This window comes from Leiobunum rupestre, chromosome 11, assembly GCF_980474605.1.
Source record: "Leiobunum rupestre chromosome 11, qqLeiRupe1.1.hap1, whole genome shotgun sequence".
In the NCBI taxonomy this organism is placed as follows: Eukaryota; Metazoa; Arthropoda; class Arachnida; order Opiliones; family Sclerosomatidae; genus Leiobunum; species Leiobunum rupestre.
The window spans coordinates 7,877,735-7,898,947 of record NC_143394.1 but is presented as its reverse complement, the minus strand read 5'-3'; the positions used below and the strand labels follow the sequence as shown (position 1 = coordinate 7,898,947).

Below are 21,213 nucleotides of genomic sequence, written 5' to 3'. Positions count from 1 at the left end.
GAACGCAAACCGTCAAAAGTCATGCATTTTCTGGCGTACATTTTTCATTGGTAAGACGCTTTAGCGCCTGCTGCTTTCGGAAAGGGGAAAATAAGGAAATTATCTTCCCCCCACCCGTAAAACATTCAGCGAAAACACTGCGCCCTGGTCCAATGAAATTTGTACTCGGCGTTAGCTTGTTCAAAGTTTGCCGCGTTCTCCTTATGTTTGTTGTGCCTAGTTAAAAGTGATGCGGTTTTTTTACAGCAAGCAGAAAATAGCGCGTGAAAATTCTTTATTTAACGAAATATAAATTGAAAAGTGGTGCTTATACAACACATTTTTTATTGTTGAGCGTGCTCGTCTTTGTACTTTCAAAACTTCCTCTACTTGCCGTGAGATGGCGCACTCTTAAAAAAAAACCGCACCACATTCGAGACATAAAAAATATTTAAATTACTACTAGCGATACATGTCCCTCTTGGGGTAGGTGGTCTGCGAGGCAACATTCAAAATGTAGAAGAATCTGGCGCCATCTACGGTTCTGAGTACACGTTTTAAGGGACCACTTCTTCCCTTAAGGTACTGAATGGTTGCGTCTAAAAAGAAACTATGGTTTTAGGGAGTTAGCTTTATGGCGCTGCGAGTTCGAAATGGAGCTCTTAGAGCGACGGGAGTTGCGGTTTGGAAGGAAAAGTAATCCACTAAATAAAGTCGAAACGGAGCACCTGGGTGCTTTTAACTCGGTATATACCATGTGGATCTAAATATATACACAAGATTTTCGAGCGCCTCGCTAGATTCCTTGCTGACCTAAAAGACAGGTTCAGCACACGCTAGAAAACGCGTAAAGTAAACGGCCTAGCCACAAAAGGCGTTTAAATCTAGGAGCAACAAACACAGAACCCCACACCAGGAGAACGCAAACCGTCAAAAGTCATGCATTTTCTGGCGTACATTTTTCATTGGTAAGACGCTTTAGCGCCTGCTGCTTTCGGAAAGGGGAAAATAAGGAAATTATCTTCCCCCCGCCCGTAAAACGTTCACCATAAAGGTTCATCCAATGAAATTTGTACACAACACTGCGTTAGCGTGTTTAAAGGCTGTCTGCGTTCTCCTTGTGTTTGTTGCTCCTAGATTTAAATAAAAGCCGCTCTTTCAAGTCACTGAATAAAATAATAAAGTCTTCATGTTAGATTTATTTGTAAGGCTTATGTTGATATAGCACGCGCATTTTTTTCCTTTCGGCAGCCGCGTGCGAAATTTAACTAGCCCTTCAATATTGAAACAAATATAACATTGTTGCTAGTATGTCCTGGCTCTCGGAATTACTACTTCTAGGCAAATCGCTGAACTGGTTTTAATCAAGCGTCTACTAAGCTACGTCTCAACTAACCCGTCTATTTAGCCATGGGCCAAGATCTTTTATTGGCCCATGATTTAGCAGACCACTCCAGCGGCTAGAAACAAACGCCTGCTAAATAGAGGCTTAGCAAAGAATCTTTGAGATGGCAGTTGAGAATCTACATCATTTCGCCTGCTTTGAATGTAAACGCGTTAAAAAGAACAAATCTAAAGGAAAAAACTTTTATTAAGGCTTAGTTAAAAATGAAACAAAGTGAAAATACAAAAAATCGCCTTCAATTTAAGAATAATATCTGAAAGCGTTTATAACCATAGAAATCTCATAGGTAACTAGAATGCTGCCATGTGTAACTGGCAAATGGCCCAAACGCCGAGGCAGGCGAAGCCAATTCTCAGAGTGGTTCTGCCAATAGTTTAATGTCACCAGAGAGAATGACGTCACCTATCTCCCGCTATAGTAGCGGAACCAAGGAGGATTATCCTCCTCCTTGGCGGAACCACTCTACGGCCTCTCATTGGCTGAAGGTTCAAAACGAACTGGCGACAAGCTCGGCCATAGGCGGCAGCATTCTAGTTACCTATGAGATTTCTATGTTTATAACTTCAAAATATGTCTATGAATGTGGCTAACAAATAAGTCGTTTTGAATACATCTTATAAGACTTAGTTTAAACGTATAAAAACAAAATTAAAATGAACAATGGCTTTTATTAGTTTCGTCCAAAACGTTCACAAGTTTCCTTCTTCAGGAGAAACCTCGATCTTGATAGGGGTGTCAGGGTAACTGGGGACACCCTCGTTATTGTCCCCAATTGGGCGACCTTCCAACTCTTCTCTCCTGACGACTGACGGAACCGGAAATCGGTCGATGAAATCGTAAAAAGGCTCTAGTTTGACGCGGCTGACATCGAAGTTGAGGCATTCAGAGGTGGAAACCCTTACGCTCTCGATGGTTGCCGGGTCCGCGTCACGTTGGTCAACTTCCGCTTTCACAGCGTGGAAGCGATTGGGTTTATCAGTCAAACGTGGCAGTCGTACCAAACAATAGCTACCTCCCGTTTGACGACCAGAGGAGTCAAACTGACGTGGCTGCGATGGGGGGTCGTGACTGTTCGAAGCGCCAATTTCGTTTCCAGATGGACCATGAATTCGAAGGTGACCTTCGAGGGTTTTACTAGTAGCGAAGTTCCGGTCACAACTGGGCAATTTTTTGGCCGGTTCTCCTTGAGAGTGACGTGCTCTTTCGTGGTGAAGTAAGCTGTTCTTATGTTTGGCCCGATATTGGCACTTTGTACATCCAAAGGGCTTCTCGTTCGAGTGAGTTCTTTTGTGGCGACTCAATGCACACTTACTCACAGACGCGTACCCACACTGGTCGCACTGAAAAGGTTTCTCACCCGAGTGAGTTCTTCTATGGATAATCAAATCACCCTTCCTTGCAGTTGCGTAGGTACACTGATCACACTGAAACGGTTTCTCACCCGAGTGAGTTCTTCTATGGAGAATCAAATTACTCGTTGTTGTAGATGCGTAGGTACACTGATCACACTGAAAAGGTTTCTCACCCGAGTGAGTTCTTCTATGGAGAACCAAAGCCCCCTTCCTTGCAGATGCGTAGGTACACTGATCACACTGAAAAGGTTTTTCACTCGAGTGAGCTCTTCTATGGATAATCAAATTAACCTTTGTTACAGATGCATAGGTACACTGATCACACTGAAAAGGTTTCTCACCCGAGTGAGTTCTTCTATGGATAATCAAATGACCCTTCCTTGCAGATGCGTAGGTACACTGGTCACACTGAAAAGGTTTTTTACCCGAGTGAGTTCTTCTGTGTCGAATGAATTGACCCTTGTGGCTCGTTGCGTAAACGCACTCTGCGCACTGGAACTTATTTTCTTCTCGGCCACTCATTTTGTCAGAGTCACGTTTTACAAGTTTGGTTCAAAGTTTCTTTTTGAAATGTCAATTTTGTTTCTTAATACAACCAGAAAATCTTGTATTGCTCGTTATCTAAAAAAACCACTTCTAAAAATTTAAAAAAAAATCAGTCAAATTAAAACAAAATAAATACTAAAATATTTCGTTAAAAACCGATTTGGGGACCAGGCTTTGCTAGTCTCGAAATAAAACATTTATGTTCGACTCTCTGAGCCAACATTTTTCACAATCTTGGTTGGCTAACACGAGTCAGAAACCGCGCAGATACGGTTCTGTTCTAGAGCATTAATTTGCGAATAATAATAATTTTAATGTCTTTTTATATGAAAATTATCCCAGAATGGTTTATCATTTTGTTGGCAAGAAATATCTTCTGTTCAGAGTAAGAGCGGACTACTGAGAGAAGTGCAAATATTTTTGACCCAGACTATTTAAGCTATCGCTAGCTTATATATCTTTGACCAGCAAAATGATAACACAGTATTTCAAAATAATAGGTGAAAAGGAAAACCAATTTAAAATATTTCGTTATTTAGATACGTCCATATTTAAAGTTTGTTTTTCGCGTATCCAACTTTATCCTACAATTTACCTTTTGGAATTCGGGCCACGGCCAACTTTGATCCAAACGCCACCTTTTGAATATAAACGATCGGTCCTTGGGTTACCAGTGTTAGCTTCAAATTTATTTAAGTTAAGAATATTTTCATACTTATTTTTTAGATTGATCCCAAAAAATTTGACATATTATTCTTGCGTACCTTTATTTAATTAAATTGATATACTTTGTATTTGTAGAGGTATTGTTTTAGAATTAAGAGTAATTATTTTTATTATTGAAAGCTAATGGGCAAAGCCTCGAATCACCGAGGTCAATCTGCCAGAATTTTGGAAATTGGAAAAGATAATATTTACGGTGTGGTGGAGTACCCGACGAAACAGAATTAAGCTATGGTCGTAACTACGGCGTAAAACATTAGAAACTGCGTATAAACTTTAATAACATTACGGAAAAAATTGTCTAAAACACTTGAAACCTTGCTTACTATTATTAATAAGAAAAAAAGCCAGAGTTATCTAAAAATGAGAGGAATAACATAAATTACAAATCAAACTAAAACAGAAGGCACTACCGATGTCTTTTATTTTTCGACCGCGTTTTTTAAATTTTCCTTTAGCATTATAAATGGTGGTGTTATAATTATGATTCACGGTGTCATATTTAATTAAATCGGATTAAAATATAACACCCGAAACGTCTTAGACGCCATTGTCGCGGAATAATCTGGTTAGGTTTAATGTTTAATATTTCATCTTGTGTAGGAGATCCGTCCACCCAAATTAATTTATCAGTACCCTTATATTAAAATAATATTAATTTAACTCACTTTTCCTATTCATTTAATTAAACACACTGTAGTATCAATGACGTTAATTACAAATAAATTATATTTATTTCAATAACATTTTAGTAAATTAAAGGAAAATTTAAAAAACCCGGTCGAAAAATGTATGACACCGGTAGTGCCATCTGTTTTAGTTTTATTTGTAATTTATGTTTTTCCTCGTATTTTTAGATAACTCTGGCTTTTTTGGTTATTTATAATAGAAAACAAGATTTTTTGTGTGTAAGATAATTTTTTAATTATTGTTATTAAAGTTTAAAAGCAGTTTCTAATGTTTTACGCCGTAGTTACAAGCATAGCTTAATTTGGTTTCGTCGGGTACTCCGCCGCACCGTAAATATGATCTTTTCCAAGTTTCAGAATTCTGGCGGATTGACCCTTGGAGGATAAAAGTGTTTGATAATATCAAATTAAAAATAAATTTCTACACCACTAGATGTCATTAAAAACATACGTTCGACCAAATAGGCCACTTCCCCTGTCCAGCACTTGTTTATATTACCGCCTATGCTAGAGGTATCGTATTTTCCCCTCCAGAAACACTTATCTTCCAAGATTGACTTCGGTCCGCGAATCCCGCCAATTTCGGCGCAGTGGAATTTACTTTTTACTTGAGAAATTTTACCCAGAAGGTAGCACTCGTGACTGAGAAAAAAAGTGCTATCAAGGTGTCACACGTAACTAAATTAAATAATTTTGGTAATTATATTTTTTTAAATTTTCTTCATTTGGCTTTTTGTGTACATGGAATTACGTACAAACTGTTGGATTTACGTCTACTAAACACAGTATTTGCAGAGAGTGTAAAGATTATGAGAGGCGTCTCTTCCTATTCCCGTAACGTTAAAATTTCGTACAAGATTTTGAGAGCGCGCGCCCACAGGAGAGGTTACGTTACTATCCGACACACGATGTCGCTACTGGAAAATTTTTAAATTTTGTAAACATCCGGAAAGTTTTTCATCAGTCATGGCTGTTAAACATAGTTGAATTATGCTAATTTAAAATTAATAAAATTCAATTCCATGAAAATTAAAGAAACGTAAGTACAAGAAAGCGAACTAATTATAATATTTTTGTTTGATTAACCTAGGAAATTCATTGAAAATTTTATGAAATGGCGGAGGCTTAACGAGAACAGAGTGGTATCTTGGATTAAAAACGTGTTACTGGATATTGCACTCCGGGAATTTAGTGATTTTCAAAAGTCTGATATGCCGCTCGCGCCATCTTTTGAATTTTCGCGTTTTGGTGATACAAACAAGACGGCGTTTTAGGTTTAAGGAATTACACAGCTTGGATCAAAAACGTTATATCAGTTTTCAGATACGTTAAAACGTAATCAAACTTCTATTCTTTTGTATTTATAACGCACTGTAAGATTTCATATAGTCTTAATAATTTTAGGTATGAGTTTCAATGGGAAAGCGAAAAAGGATCCCCTAACATATGTGGTTTCCTATCATACCTCGGGTCGCTGTTACATTTGGGATAAGCACAGTGCTTAGTTCTTCCCATCCATAATATTCAATTTCAATAGTATTTGCTTAATTAGAAGTTAGCGCAAATATTATAAATCTCTGGTAATTTCTATATTTACCACTAAATAATCATAACAACAAGGATCTAAATGGCTAAAAAACCAGTAACTTTTTCTAATCACTGTACGTTACGCGCATGCTCCGAGATTTACTTGTATCACCGTTTCCATGACAACCCCACCCCGCCCCGATTTTTTTTAGGCCATTCGTAAGGCGCCCGAGAATGCATTGCCGAAGGTAGAGTGCAATATCCAGTAACACGTTTTTAATCCAAGGTGGTATAAATTAAAAAATACGAGGAAACATTGAAGTTGGTAAAATGAGATAAATGTTGTATTTTTAACAGTTTCCTATCTAATCTTTTCTGGGTTTTCATGTATTCATGGTTGAGATCTTGTTTTTTAAGGGAACTATGTATGCAGAATTCTATGAAAAAAGATATCATGTTTTGGTATGCAGTTGCACATGGAGAATCTTCATAAGCTTTAAAATATTTATTGTCAATTCTTTGAATGATGAATCTCTCCAAACGTCCTTTAATATTTGTCATGTGCGATAAAAGCTTAAAACTGGTGTCAAATACTTCATTTGTCTCCGTTACAAATTTGAAGAAACTACCAGTTGGTACGATGAGGCTGCTGAGCAGCTGATAGAAGAATTCTTTGCTGTTTTGAAAGCTTTAAAGTAAAAGAGCAGATTTGTTGGGTCAACAATTGGATTGTCTTTTTTGAGTTGACTTATGCAAGAAGAGCATTGAAGGTTTGAGTAGCAGCGGTGAATTAGATATCCTGAAATGTAACTAAGAACATTTTGTTTTAGCAGGTTTGGACTTCCAATAGAATTACAAAATTCTAAGTCTTCATCTAAGTGCGCCATCTTACGGCAAGTAGAGGAAGTTTTGAATTTACAAAGACGAGCACGCGCAACAATAAAAAATGTGTTGTAGAAGCACCACTTTTCAATTTATATTTCGTTAAATAAAGAATTTTCACGCGCTATTTTCTGCTTGCTGTAAAAAAACCGCATCACTATTAACTAGGCACAACAAACATAAGGAGAACGCGGCAAACTTTGAACACGCTAACGCCGAGTACAAATTTCATTGGACCAGGGCGCAGTGTTTTCGCTGAATGTTTTACGGGCAGGGGGGAAGACAATTTCCGATTTTTCCCCTTCCGACAGCAGCAGGCGCTAAAGTGTCTAGCCAATGAAATTTATATGAAAATGTACACAAGAAAATGCACGACTTTTGACGGGTTGCGTTCTCCTTGTGTGGGGTGCTGTGATCCTAGCTTTTAAGACACTTTTTTGAGATTGATGCAAATCCTTCTTGAGGTAGGTGTTCTGTGGTTGGCTTTAACACATTTCGGTGACACTAGTGCTCCCAACAGCCGACTGATCAGGCTATTCACATCGTAATTTTTAGACATCTGAAGGTAATTCGTTAGAGCAGGTGTATCTGTTATATTCCCCCCCTCCAGAAATCTTATCTCAAATTGCATCTGATTCATTATCTGATGTATACGTTTAGTAGATATATTCTTTTGTGGAATCAAATCTAAATAAACCATCATTAAAATTTTAAAAAGTAAAATCGGTAACCGTGGACATTTTTGGGAAAAAAAAAAGTTAGTACGCTGTTTTGAAAGAGAGACGCCTCTCATAATCTTTACACTCTCTGGTATTTGTATTTTTTTGCAAATCTTACACAAATTAAATTTGGCGGTAAGGTACATAAAAACAGCCAAGTTTCGTTTCAAGTTTTAAATATTTTCCCATTTAAGTTTTCCAGACTACTAACAAGGAAACTACCCGACGTTATTATCTCCGATTGTGATGAAACTCCGGAGATCGGTAGACCTTTATGTAACCTGTATACGGCCAAAGGGAATTTCGTCTTATGGCAACCAAAAATGTTTTTGGGAACTTACTAAGATTGAAAGTTTGGCCATTTAAAACAGCAAAATTTGGGTTACTTGTGCAATTTCAGGAAAATTTCGATAATGTCTGATAAATGTTAATAAATATGAATACAACTTAATGAGGAATATTGATATAATTTGGATAAAATTATGTAAAAAATATGAAACTCAATTATATTTTGTGAAATGAGTTAAATTTGAGTGAAATCCAAATTATCCAATACATTTATAAAAAATGGGTGAAACTGGGTAATATTTTTAAATTTACGTCTATACAAGGAAAATTAAAGAAATTCTAATAAATTGTACAAATTTCAAGCATTTTGGGTAGACTTAGTGGTTTAAGTTCCGGAAAATTTTCCGTATTTTTCCGAAAAAATTCAAAGTTTTCATACCATGATTAGTCTAATATATTGTTTGAAAATTTAAATGAAGAGTAATTCCATGACAAAATTTGTTGAGGTAGGGTTGACATGCTGTGACCATTTAATGGTCACAGCATGGGGGCGTAACTGAAAAATTTTACTGTAGGGGTCATCCTAATTTTCTAGGGAATCCAAATATTCAAAAATATTTTATGTAGATATCCTCCTGAATTGTTTCCACAAAAAACGATTTCTGAAACATAGTGGATTACAAGCCTAGAACAAAACAGTTTTTAATACGTGCAGAATGCCCAGTTTCATACTTTCTTTTTTTCATGCCCCGCTATGACATAATTTGACCCAACGCCCAAGATGTATCTTCGCGGCCCTAAGTGTTTAAGAGTATTTTTGAAAATTGTTGGCTAACAATTTTAGGTGTTAAATATTTATACACATGGGTATTCGGAGTTCATTTAGGTTTTTAAAAATATTTTGAAATGTACGTTTTCAAGCATTCGAAGCCTGAAGATTTGATATTTTTAAGTTTAAAAACAGTTAGTATAGCGGAGTAGTTCGGCTAGTTTCATATCATATTTGTGAAAATTCTAGCTTTTTTAATCCAGAAAAATGGTTTTTTTTTATTAATTTCTTCATTTGTAACAATTTTTTTTTGTATTTTGAAAAGCTGAAATGGTAGAACAAAAAGCAGACGACTATCTAAATACCTATTATAAAGGATTATTTCGTTTTTCGCAGGTAATTTGAGCCGGTGCCTCCAAAATACATATAGTATAATTTACGATTAACGACGAGGAAAACCTAATAGCGTCTGCTTTAGCCGCTACCTATCTAGGTTTCAATGGCGAACCAAATGGGGCATAGCGATAGCTTTCGGTCGTGAATAACCAGATCTTTATTAAATAAACGCGTTTTTTTTGCAAATAATTCTTAGATGTTCCCCCGAAGCAATTTCAACGTTGTAAACATTCGAAACATTGATTCCGAAACTCCGAGCCAAGCAGAGACATTTTAAAACATAATCTCATTACGACGTTGCTGCTTCAATGGTTTCCGCCTCTCTTCCTCAGCGCCGGGCTGTGGCCGCCAGCCAAACAGTTTCTCAAATAAGATCAAATTCACGGCCGCTCAATTTACACTTTTAAAAAATGTAAGCGTTATTAGCGCGCCAAATTGAAAATTTTGCTCTCCATATTAGAAACGCCGTTCTACGATATTCAAATTCAAAGTACGTACGCTCGATTTTAACGAATTTCAAGGCGTCTAACTAAAATATCGGATCGTATCTCGCGACTAGATATCGCATTTTAATGAGTTTTGAAATGCTTATTTAAACCGACGAACGGAATAGATTATAGGCTGATACGCAAGATGGATACTTCCATACGGGTATCGCCATTAGAGGATTATTTTTAAGTTATCAAAGTCTTACCAGATGGCGCCAGCCTTTTGAAACTCAGAAAATTTAAATTATTTTCAAATATTCATTTATCGTGTTTCTGAGTTGAACTTTTCTTTATAATTTCTTCATCACTTAGAAGTGGTTTTTTTTTATAATAAATCAGTATAGTTTTCTTCTCGACATAAGGTTTAAACTGTCGCCATCAGCTATAAATAAAAACATTGTATTCGCTCTAAACGTTGGTTTTACTGTAATTTCTGAATACGTCTATAAATACATATTCGCGAGGGAAAAATACCTTAACACGGTGGTAAAGCAATTAGAGGTCCATTTTTGAATTTTCCAAGTCGTACCAGATGTCGCCAACGGTCTGCAAAGTCGAAATTTTAAGTTTTCGAAACAATTTCGAATTATATGCAAAATGTTTCCTAAGTTGAATTTCAATTTTTATATAAGGAGTTGTTTTTGTAATAAATCAGTATATCTTTATTCCCTTAGCTACAAATGTTGAATCATTAAAATCGAACTTCTAAATACTTCGCTCTAAATGATTGTTTCCCTGTAAGCAATTTGTGAATAGCAGTATTTGGCGGCGCTTGGGTCCAGGGGCTAAAATAAGGATTTTTTAGAACTGCCCAAATACAAACTGAACCCCCAAAACATAATTCCAAGGCAAGGTTCCGAACCTTGCCTTGGAATTATGTTTTGGGGGTTCAGTTTGTAGGTTCGTTTTCAATGAGCTATAAAAGAGACGAATTCCGAATTTTTAGCAGACGAATATTTTCCCAAAATTATGAGAGAAAAGAGAGCTGTATATAAGTAACTTACTTTTTAGTTCAACAAAATTGGCGGTGTTGATCTCGACATCTCCCATGAGGTAATCAGCTATTTTAAAATTTTCAAACATCTTTGCGATAAATAGCACTGCCCAAATCCGATTTTAGAACTGCAAATCTGAGTTTTAGAACTGCCCAAAACTGCCCACTATTTTAGGTCCTGCTCGGGTCTTTCAAAGTGCATGTTTACCAGTCACTGCCCACCAAAAAGGTGTTGAAAGACCCAACAGAGAGTAAGCGCTTACAAAAATAACGCGTAGGGTTAAAGCTGATTACTTTTAGTAAGTAATAGGGCAAGTTCACGTTTCCCTTACACATTTCAGTGTTACCATAATTGGAACAACTGTACTTTTTTTCGGTACAACTTCAAAATTCTAATTACAAAGGTCCATTTTCAGATTTTAAAAGGGATTTTGGTACGCTTTAAAGAGTAAGTTTCAAATAGATTTTCGGAATAGAAACTTAACTACTTTATATTTTTCTCGTTCATTTGATCATGGACTTTCCGAAAATGTAACTCACTTGATGAAATACCGTCGTTAAGTTTATTTAATATTAAAATTAAATTTACGTGCAGTGCCCCACTGCGGCTTTTATTATGGTTTGTGACATCATGGACTATGGTTCTGTTTGAATTTTTCCCACTGCATCTGGAAGATTATGTAGTCCCCACTATCCTACCAAGATGCTTCTTGTAACAGTGTGAGAAATAAGGCACTATCACAGGCCAATCGCCAGTTTAAAAATTAGCTGGGCCAGTTTAAAAATTAAATGCTTGTGGTGATAGTGGCCCTGGTGACCACTTAATTAATTCAAAGTTTTTTCCCTTCAAGATTTTAGTTCATTAAAAAAATACTATATTAATCCCTAAAATTGTTTATTTAACACTCCAAAATTTTGAAATACCCATAATAACTAACCTACTAACTTCTAAGCCTATGCCCTAGCACATATTGTCAAGAATAGATAATTTGAAAATAAATTATGAAAGCCTGGTTTTGAAGGTTAAAAATGGTAAGTGGCCAGTGGCCAGTTTTTTAATTAAACTACCTAGGCTCTATTGGCCGCAGCGAGGGGCTAACCACTTTTAGAAAGTCTGTACACCGGATTACGCTTAGATTAGCACTGCCAAAGGCAGAGACTTCAAAGATTACGCGTAATCCCATTAGTACAGTCAAAGGTACGGCTCTGTACACCGATTACGCGGAGTGATCAGCCCCTCGGGCCGCAGGTCCAGTTTAAAAATATTCCTTATTTCTCAGCCTGTCTTGTAATATCCTTGCTAGATAATATGGCGATTCCAATTTAGCTCGCGCTCTAAATTTTAAGCGTGAGCGCATGTTTTTAAAATCGTGTAAGCACCCACGTACAAAATTCAGTAGTAGAATCCCATAATTCTATGGGTGATTTTTCGTATTTGACCACAGAATCAGTAGCATCTACATTTTGTACGCAAGCCTCAGCTCTATGTTGGGGATAGCGGCCAATGAGAAATAACGTGTAGTCAATGACGTCAATCACCACGCCAAAATTCAAATTGTTTTGACGTTTTACTAATTATTTCTAATTAACTACGAAACGGAAAGCAACGAAACTTTATATTTGGGAATTTTAAACGTACGCGCTTCGTTTAATAATAAAATGGAGGCGGTAAAGAATAATTTGCAACTTACTCTTTAAGATTTGGTAATTTTTCTGTTGGTGGTTCTTCCAAAACCGTAAAATTATGAGAAAAACGACTTTTAAGAAGCTCCTCACTAGATTATAATTATAATAATATACAAAATTAGGCTTTTGAGACTCACAAAATTTTGTTTGTACCACATTTCAATTTAAAATTGAAACCTTTCTGAGAAAAATAAAGTTAAGCGCCATCTATTAAAACTTGTTAGTATTAAAAATATAGAGAAATAGGTTGCGCCCTGTTTTTTTTATAGCAAAAGTACGTAAAGTACTTTTCCGTATTCTATAAAGGTACATCCAGAAAATACCTAGCGGCAACACTGAATTATATGTATCTCTAACTAGTACTTCCATCAGATTCTCAGATAACAAGATCGCTCACTTGGGGTAATGAATCGTTTACAATTTCAGATCCGATTGCTGGGTGAGAGGAACAACAACAACCCTAGGGTATGGCAGACGGCAGCCATGGCGCGTGCCATGGCCGCAACTCGACGGGGGGCGCCAAATTATGTTTTAATTTTTTTGGCGATCTGCTTTGGCGTCGTGTTTTTGGTTTTTTTGATATTTCTGTCTCCATTGTGAACGATCTTTTAGTAAATTCAAACCAATACACAATTATTTGAGAGATTCAATGGGCCAAGAAAGGTTGTGTGAACTTGCTTTGCTAAGTATCGAGAGAGAACAAACGGAAAATACAGACTTCAACGATATTATTGACCAATTTTCGTGAATCAAAGCAAGGAAGGTAACACTCTAAGTTTGTTTCGAATTACACAATATTTCTTGTATAATAAAAGATTATAGTTACTAAAAATAACTAAGGTTTCCCTTATATTCCATTTCCTATAATTCTGACCACCTGGGAAGGGGCGCAATTTCTATGGTTTGCCATAGGTCAAATTTTCCTAGCTACGCCACTGACTAAACTGATTATCCTCAGATATCTGAAAATGACGACCTGGTTAGTCTGTTCAGTTGGTTGTTGGAAGCACCATTTCTAACATTCCCAATTTTAATTTCACAAAAATCGAAATATTATTAGACTTAAGAGAAGACGTCTAATTGACCTGTTAGATTATCTTTACTGGGCTTAGCATGAACATATTTAGGTTAATTAGAAAGTAAGAGTTGAACCATTTGATAATACCAGTTCAAATTTAAACAGTAACTGCATTTTATTTGTTTAAAAATATTTTCTTCTTGGCAGAAGATTTGTTTTAAATTTATTTTCGGTACACAGTATTTGAGAATCTACCAACTATTTTGTTTTTATAATTATTTACTAGATTAAATAAATCGATACTTTAAGATTGTATACCATTGTACCGATTATGTTAGGGATACATTTTATATAAGTATATAAAAGATACAATACATACAACTACTATATATTCGGTCAAATGGGAATTCGGTCGTATGGGAAAACTCATACAAGCGAAATCCCTCATGACCGAATTCCCATTCGGCCGAATCATACAATTTGGACGGATTTTAACCTAACCTAATCTAACCTCAGCTCAACCAGAACTATAGCCTATACTATACCCTATACTACGTCTTTAGTGTCAGTTTGACTTATAAGACGTGCAATGTATTCTAAGTTTTGGCTTCGCTCGAGCGCAGGGGGCGCACGGCGCCACCCCAACCCCATTCTTTCTATCATGCTGGGCCGTATATAACGCAACCTAGAGGACAGTAGCTAGCCAAACGCACCTAGTATTGTCTAATCCGATATTAATCCCACCTAACCTAACCTAACGTATTAAATCATATATTACTTAATTCGGTTGAATGGGACCCCGCCAACTTTCGTGCCATTTTTATAAATATATTGCCTTTATATTGATTCGGTCGAATGGGAATTCGGTTGTATGGGATAAAACCATACTTTAAGCTTGTGCAGGAACTAAATTTAAAGATAAATATACATTTTCCCGTAAAACATTTTATCGATACAAGATGGCGCTATTCATATTGGGGAGGGTAGGTAATAGGTAAAATTAAAAGGCTTTATTATTAAAACTTCAAATATAAACGCAGTTATTATTTGCAGAAATATTTTATTATTTTAAATTAGAATCATCATGTCATAAATACGTCAAGTTAAAAGGAACCACCTATGGACTGCATTGTAAAGGATAATAAAATTGGCGAATAAGTAGATAAGTCCACAATGAAAAGGGATAATAAAGCTAAACCCTCAACAAATTTGAAGAAATTTAATAATTTACTAATAGCTCGTACCGATAGGTCTTCCAAAAAGGACGAAACCGGTCTACCGTTGGATTTTCTGGCTATTTAATTTAATTTAATTTAATTATTCACTCGAAGATCTATTTGGTCCGAGTTTCACGTTTTGATCTGCTCGAAGACCTATCGGTATGAGCTATTAGTAAGTTTTTAAATTTCTTCAAATTTGTTGAGGGTTTAGCTTTATTATCCCTTTTCATTATGGACTTATCTACTTATTCGCCAATTTTATCATCCTATGTCATAAATACAATTCGATATCGGCTAGAATGTAGACACGTCTGATCTCGCTAACCTAAATAGCTTCTTGGCTTATAAGCGAATATAAAATAATATTTTCCGTGAAAATTTTGTTTACACTGGCCAGGAATATATAGGCGGCGATTTTCCAAACTTCGCCACATTATTGATATTTCAAATTTTTAGCGGGAAATATTTTAGAAAGCGCCGGTTTTAAAATTCCGAAAAGGAGTTTCGAAGCGTAAACTGAGCATACGGTGGCGTTTCTGTTGGAAAAACGTGGCCTGGGAGACCCGCGTCCTCTGGGCTGTTTTTATTGGGCTTTTATGCCCGCGAAATATAACCACGATATTCCTAAGGTTTTCCACTATAAAATTTAGTTGGCTGCGCAAAGCGAAAGAAAGAGTAATGCCCTCCGGGAATTGAAGTCTCCGATTCAGCCACTGAAATATAAAATACACCGAAGCTTATTCTATCGTGACAGCTGTTCCAAAACCAGGATGACGAAGTGTAACAGAATGATTATAGGGGACACTATCTTCGTTACATTTTTGATAAACAATCAGAGTGTCCTATATGTGAGCAGTCCAGTGCAATTTATAGTGAAATTCTTCACCAATGATTGCATGGCGGTCGCTATTCAGCAGACATCTTTTACGCTCGGGCTTCCGTTGAAATCCAACGTTAAGATAATAATATCAAAAGTTAAAATTTCAGCCAGAGATTCCAACAGTAATTGGTGAAGAATTTCACTATAAATTGCACTGGACTGCTCACATATAGGGCACTCTGATTGCTTATTAGTTTTACTGATATCGGCAGATTTCCGAGGATAGCCAGAGTTCCTACACAGTACTGATGAGCCCCAAAAGAGCGAAACCGGTATACTGTTGGAATCTCTGGCTGAAATTTTAACTTTTGACATTTTTGATATCAAGGAAAACAAGATGTCACGGACATTTAAGTACACACAATCCCCCGATGTATTAATTAATTATATTTTAAATATTAAATTTAAATTTGATTTTTTTTTCAATCATCTTGTACATTAACTTAAAAAACCCAAGAGGAATTTTATCTAAACATTATTTTTCGAGTTACCTGGTTCTGGAAATAAGGTAGCCAAAGACAAACACAATAATTTAAATAAAATTTATAAAAAAATTATTTTTCGAGACTCGAGTTACCTGGTTTTAGAAATAAGGTAGCAAAATGCGAACACATAAATTATTTTTTAGGCAAACCGAATTTTTCGAGTTATCTGATTTTGAAAATGAAGTAGCGACACGTGCACGAATTTTTTTGTGGAGTTAGATGGCGCCTGTATCTATTGGTACGAAACTCGAATATCACAATAGCGCGTACGCGGGTCGGTTGAGTCCCGCGGATTGACCAGAAATCTCACTTAAAATTAAAATTTGTCAATGCAACCGAAAACATTGTTGACAAATAATCTTTAATAACTAAAAATATAATTTACAATAAAGTCGTTCTTAATTTAAAAAAGTTATGCACCTTTTAAGTCGATAATCGCCAACAACTGCCAAAATGGGCAAATAGCCCACTTCCGGGAACCCGAGCTCACAAATGTTAGCAATGCCGGCGAGGACATGATATTTCCTACGTGTCCTTGTACCTCTAACGCACTGTGATAAATTGTGCGAACACCGGCGGCGGCGGCTGACAATATTTGTAGTTGAGACTACCAATCACTACCAGTTGAATTAATATTTGTAGTTGAGACTACCAATCACTACCAGTTGAATTAATATTTGTAGTTGAGACTACCAATCGCTAAACAGTGGAATAAATACCGGTTGTCAAGACTACCAATCGCTACCAGTTGAATAAATACTTTTTGTCAAGACTACCAATCGCTACCAGTTGAATAAATACTTGTAGTTGAGATTACCAAACTCTAACCATGGAATACATACTTGTTGTCAAGACTACCAATCTCTACCAGTGGAATAAAGGCTTGTTGTCAGGACTACCAATGTAATAATCATGCGGCGTCTGCTTAGAAGCCATCCAGCTCGGTCACGCCACTAGCGGACAAAGATCCATCTTAGATCTCCATAACCTGAGCGGCGCCAAATTCCACACGGTCCATGTGTTCAGTGCCTGAATTGAGTAGCTTCAGTTTACGCGAATAATTATTCGGGACTTTGATTCGTTTTCGCCGAGGCGTAAGAAGCTCTTAATTTCGCAGTTTTAGTTTCGCCTGAAGCGTCTTGACGTCTTTTTAAGGAAATTTAGTGAAAGGCTTATTTTGGAACGCATTACTTCATACTTTAGGAACTTTTGATTTAATTCGACTTTATTTTCGTATTTTAACTGGCAAAGTTTGAAAGCGGTGCGTCTTCTTACTGATTTTAAAAGGTTTCCAGATCTAACTATTTTGGCTTTTAACGGAAGTCTATGAATACATTCCGTAGAAATAATGCTCTTAGCTGTAATCCTTTTCATACGTACACTCTTCCTGATTTTTACTTGAAACCTTTTCTTATTACGCGAGCTCTGATGCCAATGTTGGGGGTGTAGCGGTAGTCGTTGTAGTATTTTCTGAGTGAAATATGCCAGGAATCCATACCTCTACTTGGAATGCTTATCGCGGGGGATTTTCGTCTCGATGTGGCTGACGGTTTTTTTGACGTCACTATGTTAACTTAACAAAAAACAACGTGAGAGGGGAGCGCGAGCAGAGGGGATTTTTTTATCTCGTAGGTGGGGCCCAAGCCGTCAGAGTGATCTTACCATACGCGATACGGCAAGATAAGCATTCCGAGTAGAGGTATGGATTCCTGATTATGTTTATTGAAAGCCTTTTCTAGAATGGTCACATATTTATGATGAGCTTCAGACAAAGTTATTTGCCCCAATACGCGCTTTTTGCTTAGTTGTCATAGTAACGCTTGCCCAGTGATAATTTATTTTTGAAGACCGAGAGTTTCTAGTATAATTACCCTCTGGCAACTCTAGCACGGGCTCGTTTTAGATTGGTAATAGTAAGAGACAGTGACGTAAGAACTACATTAAAGCCTCGTAACTTTATAGAAAGGCGTGCTATTTCGATCAACTGGCACACTTAAGCTACATAATTATTGACTTATGATTAAAGGTACCATGGTTTCACGAGGTAATCGCAAATTGACCTCTCGGGAAATCTGCTTTCTCAACATCTTACAATCAAAAAATAAATAAAATTTATAAAAAAAACTTCTAAATCTTAAGAAATTTGCAAAATTTAAAAAGTAATCACAAACAATCAGAAAAAGTCCATAAAATTTAAAAAATCTGCCGGGAGTAGTGGCGTACTCCTGCAATCGTGGGCGTCTGGGAAACAGAGTTGGTGGATGGCCGTGTGAGGACGACCACCAATCCCCCAACGGGTGGTCGGAATACTTCCGCCACGGGTGTCCTCACCCCTGTCCCCACGTATCCCCCCGTTGGCGTGGCCGTTACACGTATCTCGCCCTGATTAATCAGCTGGACGAGAGGACTGAATTGTCCCACACGTTACAATCCCGAATTAAAAGGGAAATCGAAACAAATCTTTGAAAATCGACGCAAATCTTTGGCAATCAGAAATCTGGTGTAAGCCTTTTACTTAAGCTTAAAATAAAACAGTTTTTGAATTAATTAGTTAATATATTTTATTTTGAATACGGTATGAAGTTGTTTTTTTAATCAGGGGTACGTCACGTTGATTAGAATTCTGGGAAGAATAACAAGATCTCTTTTGTTGACGCACTTTCTCAGACTTCCAACAGCGATGGACTGTCGGCTATTTTGTATCATAACTCGTAAATATTTTTTCAAATGTATCAAAATCAGATTAAGCGAACTTTCTAACCGTTTGCTGTTTGTTGGTTCACGCTAAACTGAATAAGAATACAAATTAAAATCCTGGCGTTTTCTTAGAGCGAATTTGTAATCTGTTTTATCAAAACAAGAAATCACTTCAGCCTAAATGATTGTATTATTTGCTATTATTAAAGGGAGTATGAAATAATTCAAAGGTCGTCGGATACACACACGCTATTACTGGTTTAAGATAAGGTAATATTTTTCTAAAATATGTCGCACGGAGTTGTTTGATTAACGATTTGTTTTTGCCAAAACAAAATTGCAGAACTTCTCTCAATAGAGCGTTCTATAAAATCGGCCCAAAACCGGCCACACTTTTCATACAGACTATAGAGCTAGTTCAGCTGGGTGAAAACTCGGAACAACTTCTGCGTTGAGTTTGCAAGTTCTCTCCCCACTGGTTTAAGGGGTTTTCCCCCGAGCTCTTCGGTTTCCCCTTCCATTAAAACTTGTTGAGGTTAACGGCAATAGTTAGTGTAGGGAGCTGTTAGCTTGCGTGGCTTGCAGGGCTTGCCACCACCCTCCTACGCGTTGTAACCCGGCCACCTAAATTAAAGGCTTTAAAAGTCGCTCGATGACTTAGGCCTAAGGTGGTGCCTTGGGTATTAGCCTAGCTGATAACAACATTTGTTATTCTTTGGTTTAAGAGAATTCGGCTTATGTCCTGTCTTTATATTAATATTTTAGAGACGTACCTTTTAGGAGTTGTAGGAGGGACCCTAGGTGTTGAAGTATGTTTGGGGTTAAGAATATTTTCATGATCTAAATATTTGGGACTAGTATTTTGCATAAATTTATTACAAAAATCATTTAAAATAAGAAAAACGGCGCGGAAAGCCGGAAATTAGTGAAGCCTAGGCTAGCAACTACCCTACTCCTAATAATCGACTGCACTCAATTTTTTACGGGTTTGCCAGATAAATATTTTTCTCTCACACGAAAAAGCGGGCAAATCTTCACCTTCTCCGAACTCAAAAGGGGGAAAGCACACCACACCGATTTTATAGAACGCTCTATTAGCGCTTCCACTGAGCAGATTATTCAGATCGTAATTTTGAGATATCTGTAATATGTTCACCAGGTTAATATCTTTTATATTACCAACAATCTGATTTCAAATTGTATCTGATTTATTATTAAGTAACCGATCTGAGCTGATCTGTTACAATTCTTCAGTTGTTTGAAATTGTGAAAGATAAGGAAATTCTCCAAATTAAGTATTAAGAAGCTAAAAACATTTTGAATAAAATATATATATTTCTTAAATAATTGAAATTTTTTCGAATAAAATTTTTTCGAATAAAATTTTTATAGAATATAATTGAAATTTTTTCGAATAAAATAACTATTTAATATAATTGAATTTTTTTAAATAAAAATATGATTTAATATAATTGATTTTTTTTAATAAAAATATGATTTAATATAATTGAAATTTTTTAATAAAAAATTATTTAATATAATAAAAAAATTGGATAAAACTAATATTTAATATAATTGAAACAGTTTTTAATTAGAATATTATTTAACATAATATAAAAATGTTTTTTTTGAGATTTGATAAATCCGGCTTTTTAGGGGGGGGGGGAATTTAAAAAAAAATCGGATAGCTTTATCAGCTGGAGAGGTCTCTTCAAACCTGGAAAGCATTAGCCTGTGCTACCATAAGTTCTAAAATCGCAAACATAAACAAAGATGCGATCTTCCCTGCAAAAAGTGCCACGAAAAATATAAAGTACTTTCACTACCAAATATGCTTTACCATTTTCTTGGTATCTGAATTCAGTCTCGCTAAAATTTGCTTTACTTTCTATAAGCGAAATCGTAAAAAAAAACTCAAGAGCTCAGCGTTTCGTTTTATAAGGCGTATGTTTGGTCTATGCAATTCCTGCTTTCAAACATAGATGGCGATACTGGTTTTGAACAAATAAATCTTGAATTCCTTTATTTATAGCACCGAGTTAAAAGCACCCAGGTGCTCCGTTTCGACTTTATTTAGTGGATTACTTTTCCTTCCAAACCGCAACTCCCGTCGCTCTAAGAGCTCCATTTCGAACTCGCAGCGCCATAAAGCTAACTCCCTAAAACCATAGTTTCTTTTTAGACGCAACCATTCAGTACCTTAAGGGAAAAGGTGGTCCCTTAAAACGTGTACTCAGAACCGTAGATGGCGCCAGATTCTTCTACATTTTGAATGTTGCCTCGCAGACCACCTACCCCAAGAGGGACATGTATCGCTAGTAGTAATTTAAATATTTTTTATGTCTCGAATGTGGTGCGGTTTTTTTTTAAGAGTGCGCCATCTCACGGCAAGTAGAAGAAGTTTTGAAAGTACAAAGACGAGCACGCTCAACAATAAAAAATGTGTTGTATAAGCACCACTTTTCAATTT

The 21,213-nt window shown here is 36.4% G+C and overlaps 2 protein-coding genes across 2 annotated transcripts in view; both read right to left on the bottom strand.

Annotated features, from left to right (window-relative positions):
* Positions 1 to 21,213, bottom strand: part of LOC149921258 (neuronal acetylcholine receptor subunit alpha-10-like) — a 304,760-nt gene that overhangs the window by 74,046 nt on the left and 209,501 nt on the right. The window lies entirely within an intron of this gene.
* Positions 1,956 to 4,062, bottom strand: LOC149921259 (uncharacterized). Its single transcript, XM_090163314.1, has 3 exons — positions 3,998 to 4,062; positions 3,878 to 3,920; positions 1,956 to 3,372 (listed from the first exon to the last, which is right to left on the bottom strand). The coding sequence occupies exon 3, from the start codon at positions 3,256 to 3,258 to the stop codon at positions 2,074 to 2,076; it is 1,185 nt and encodes a 394-aa protein (XP_090019440.1). The 5' UTR covers positions 3,259 to 3,372; positions 3,878 to 3,920; positions 3,998 to 4,062; the 3' UTR covers positions 1,956 to 2,073.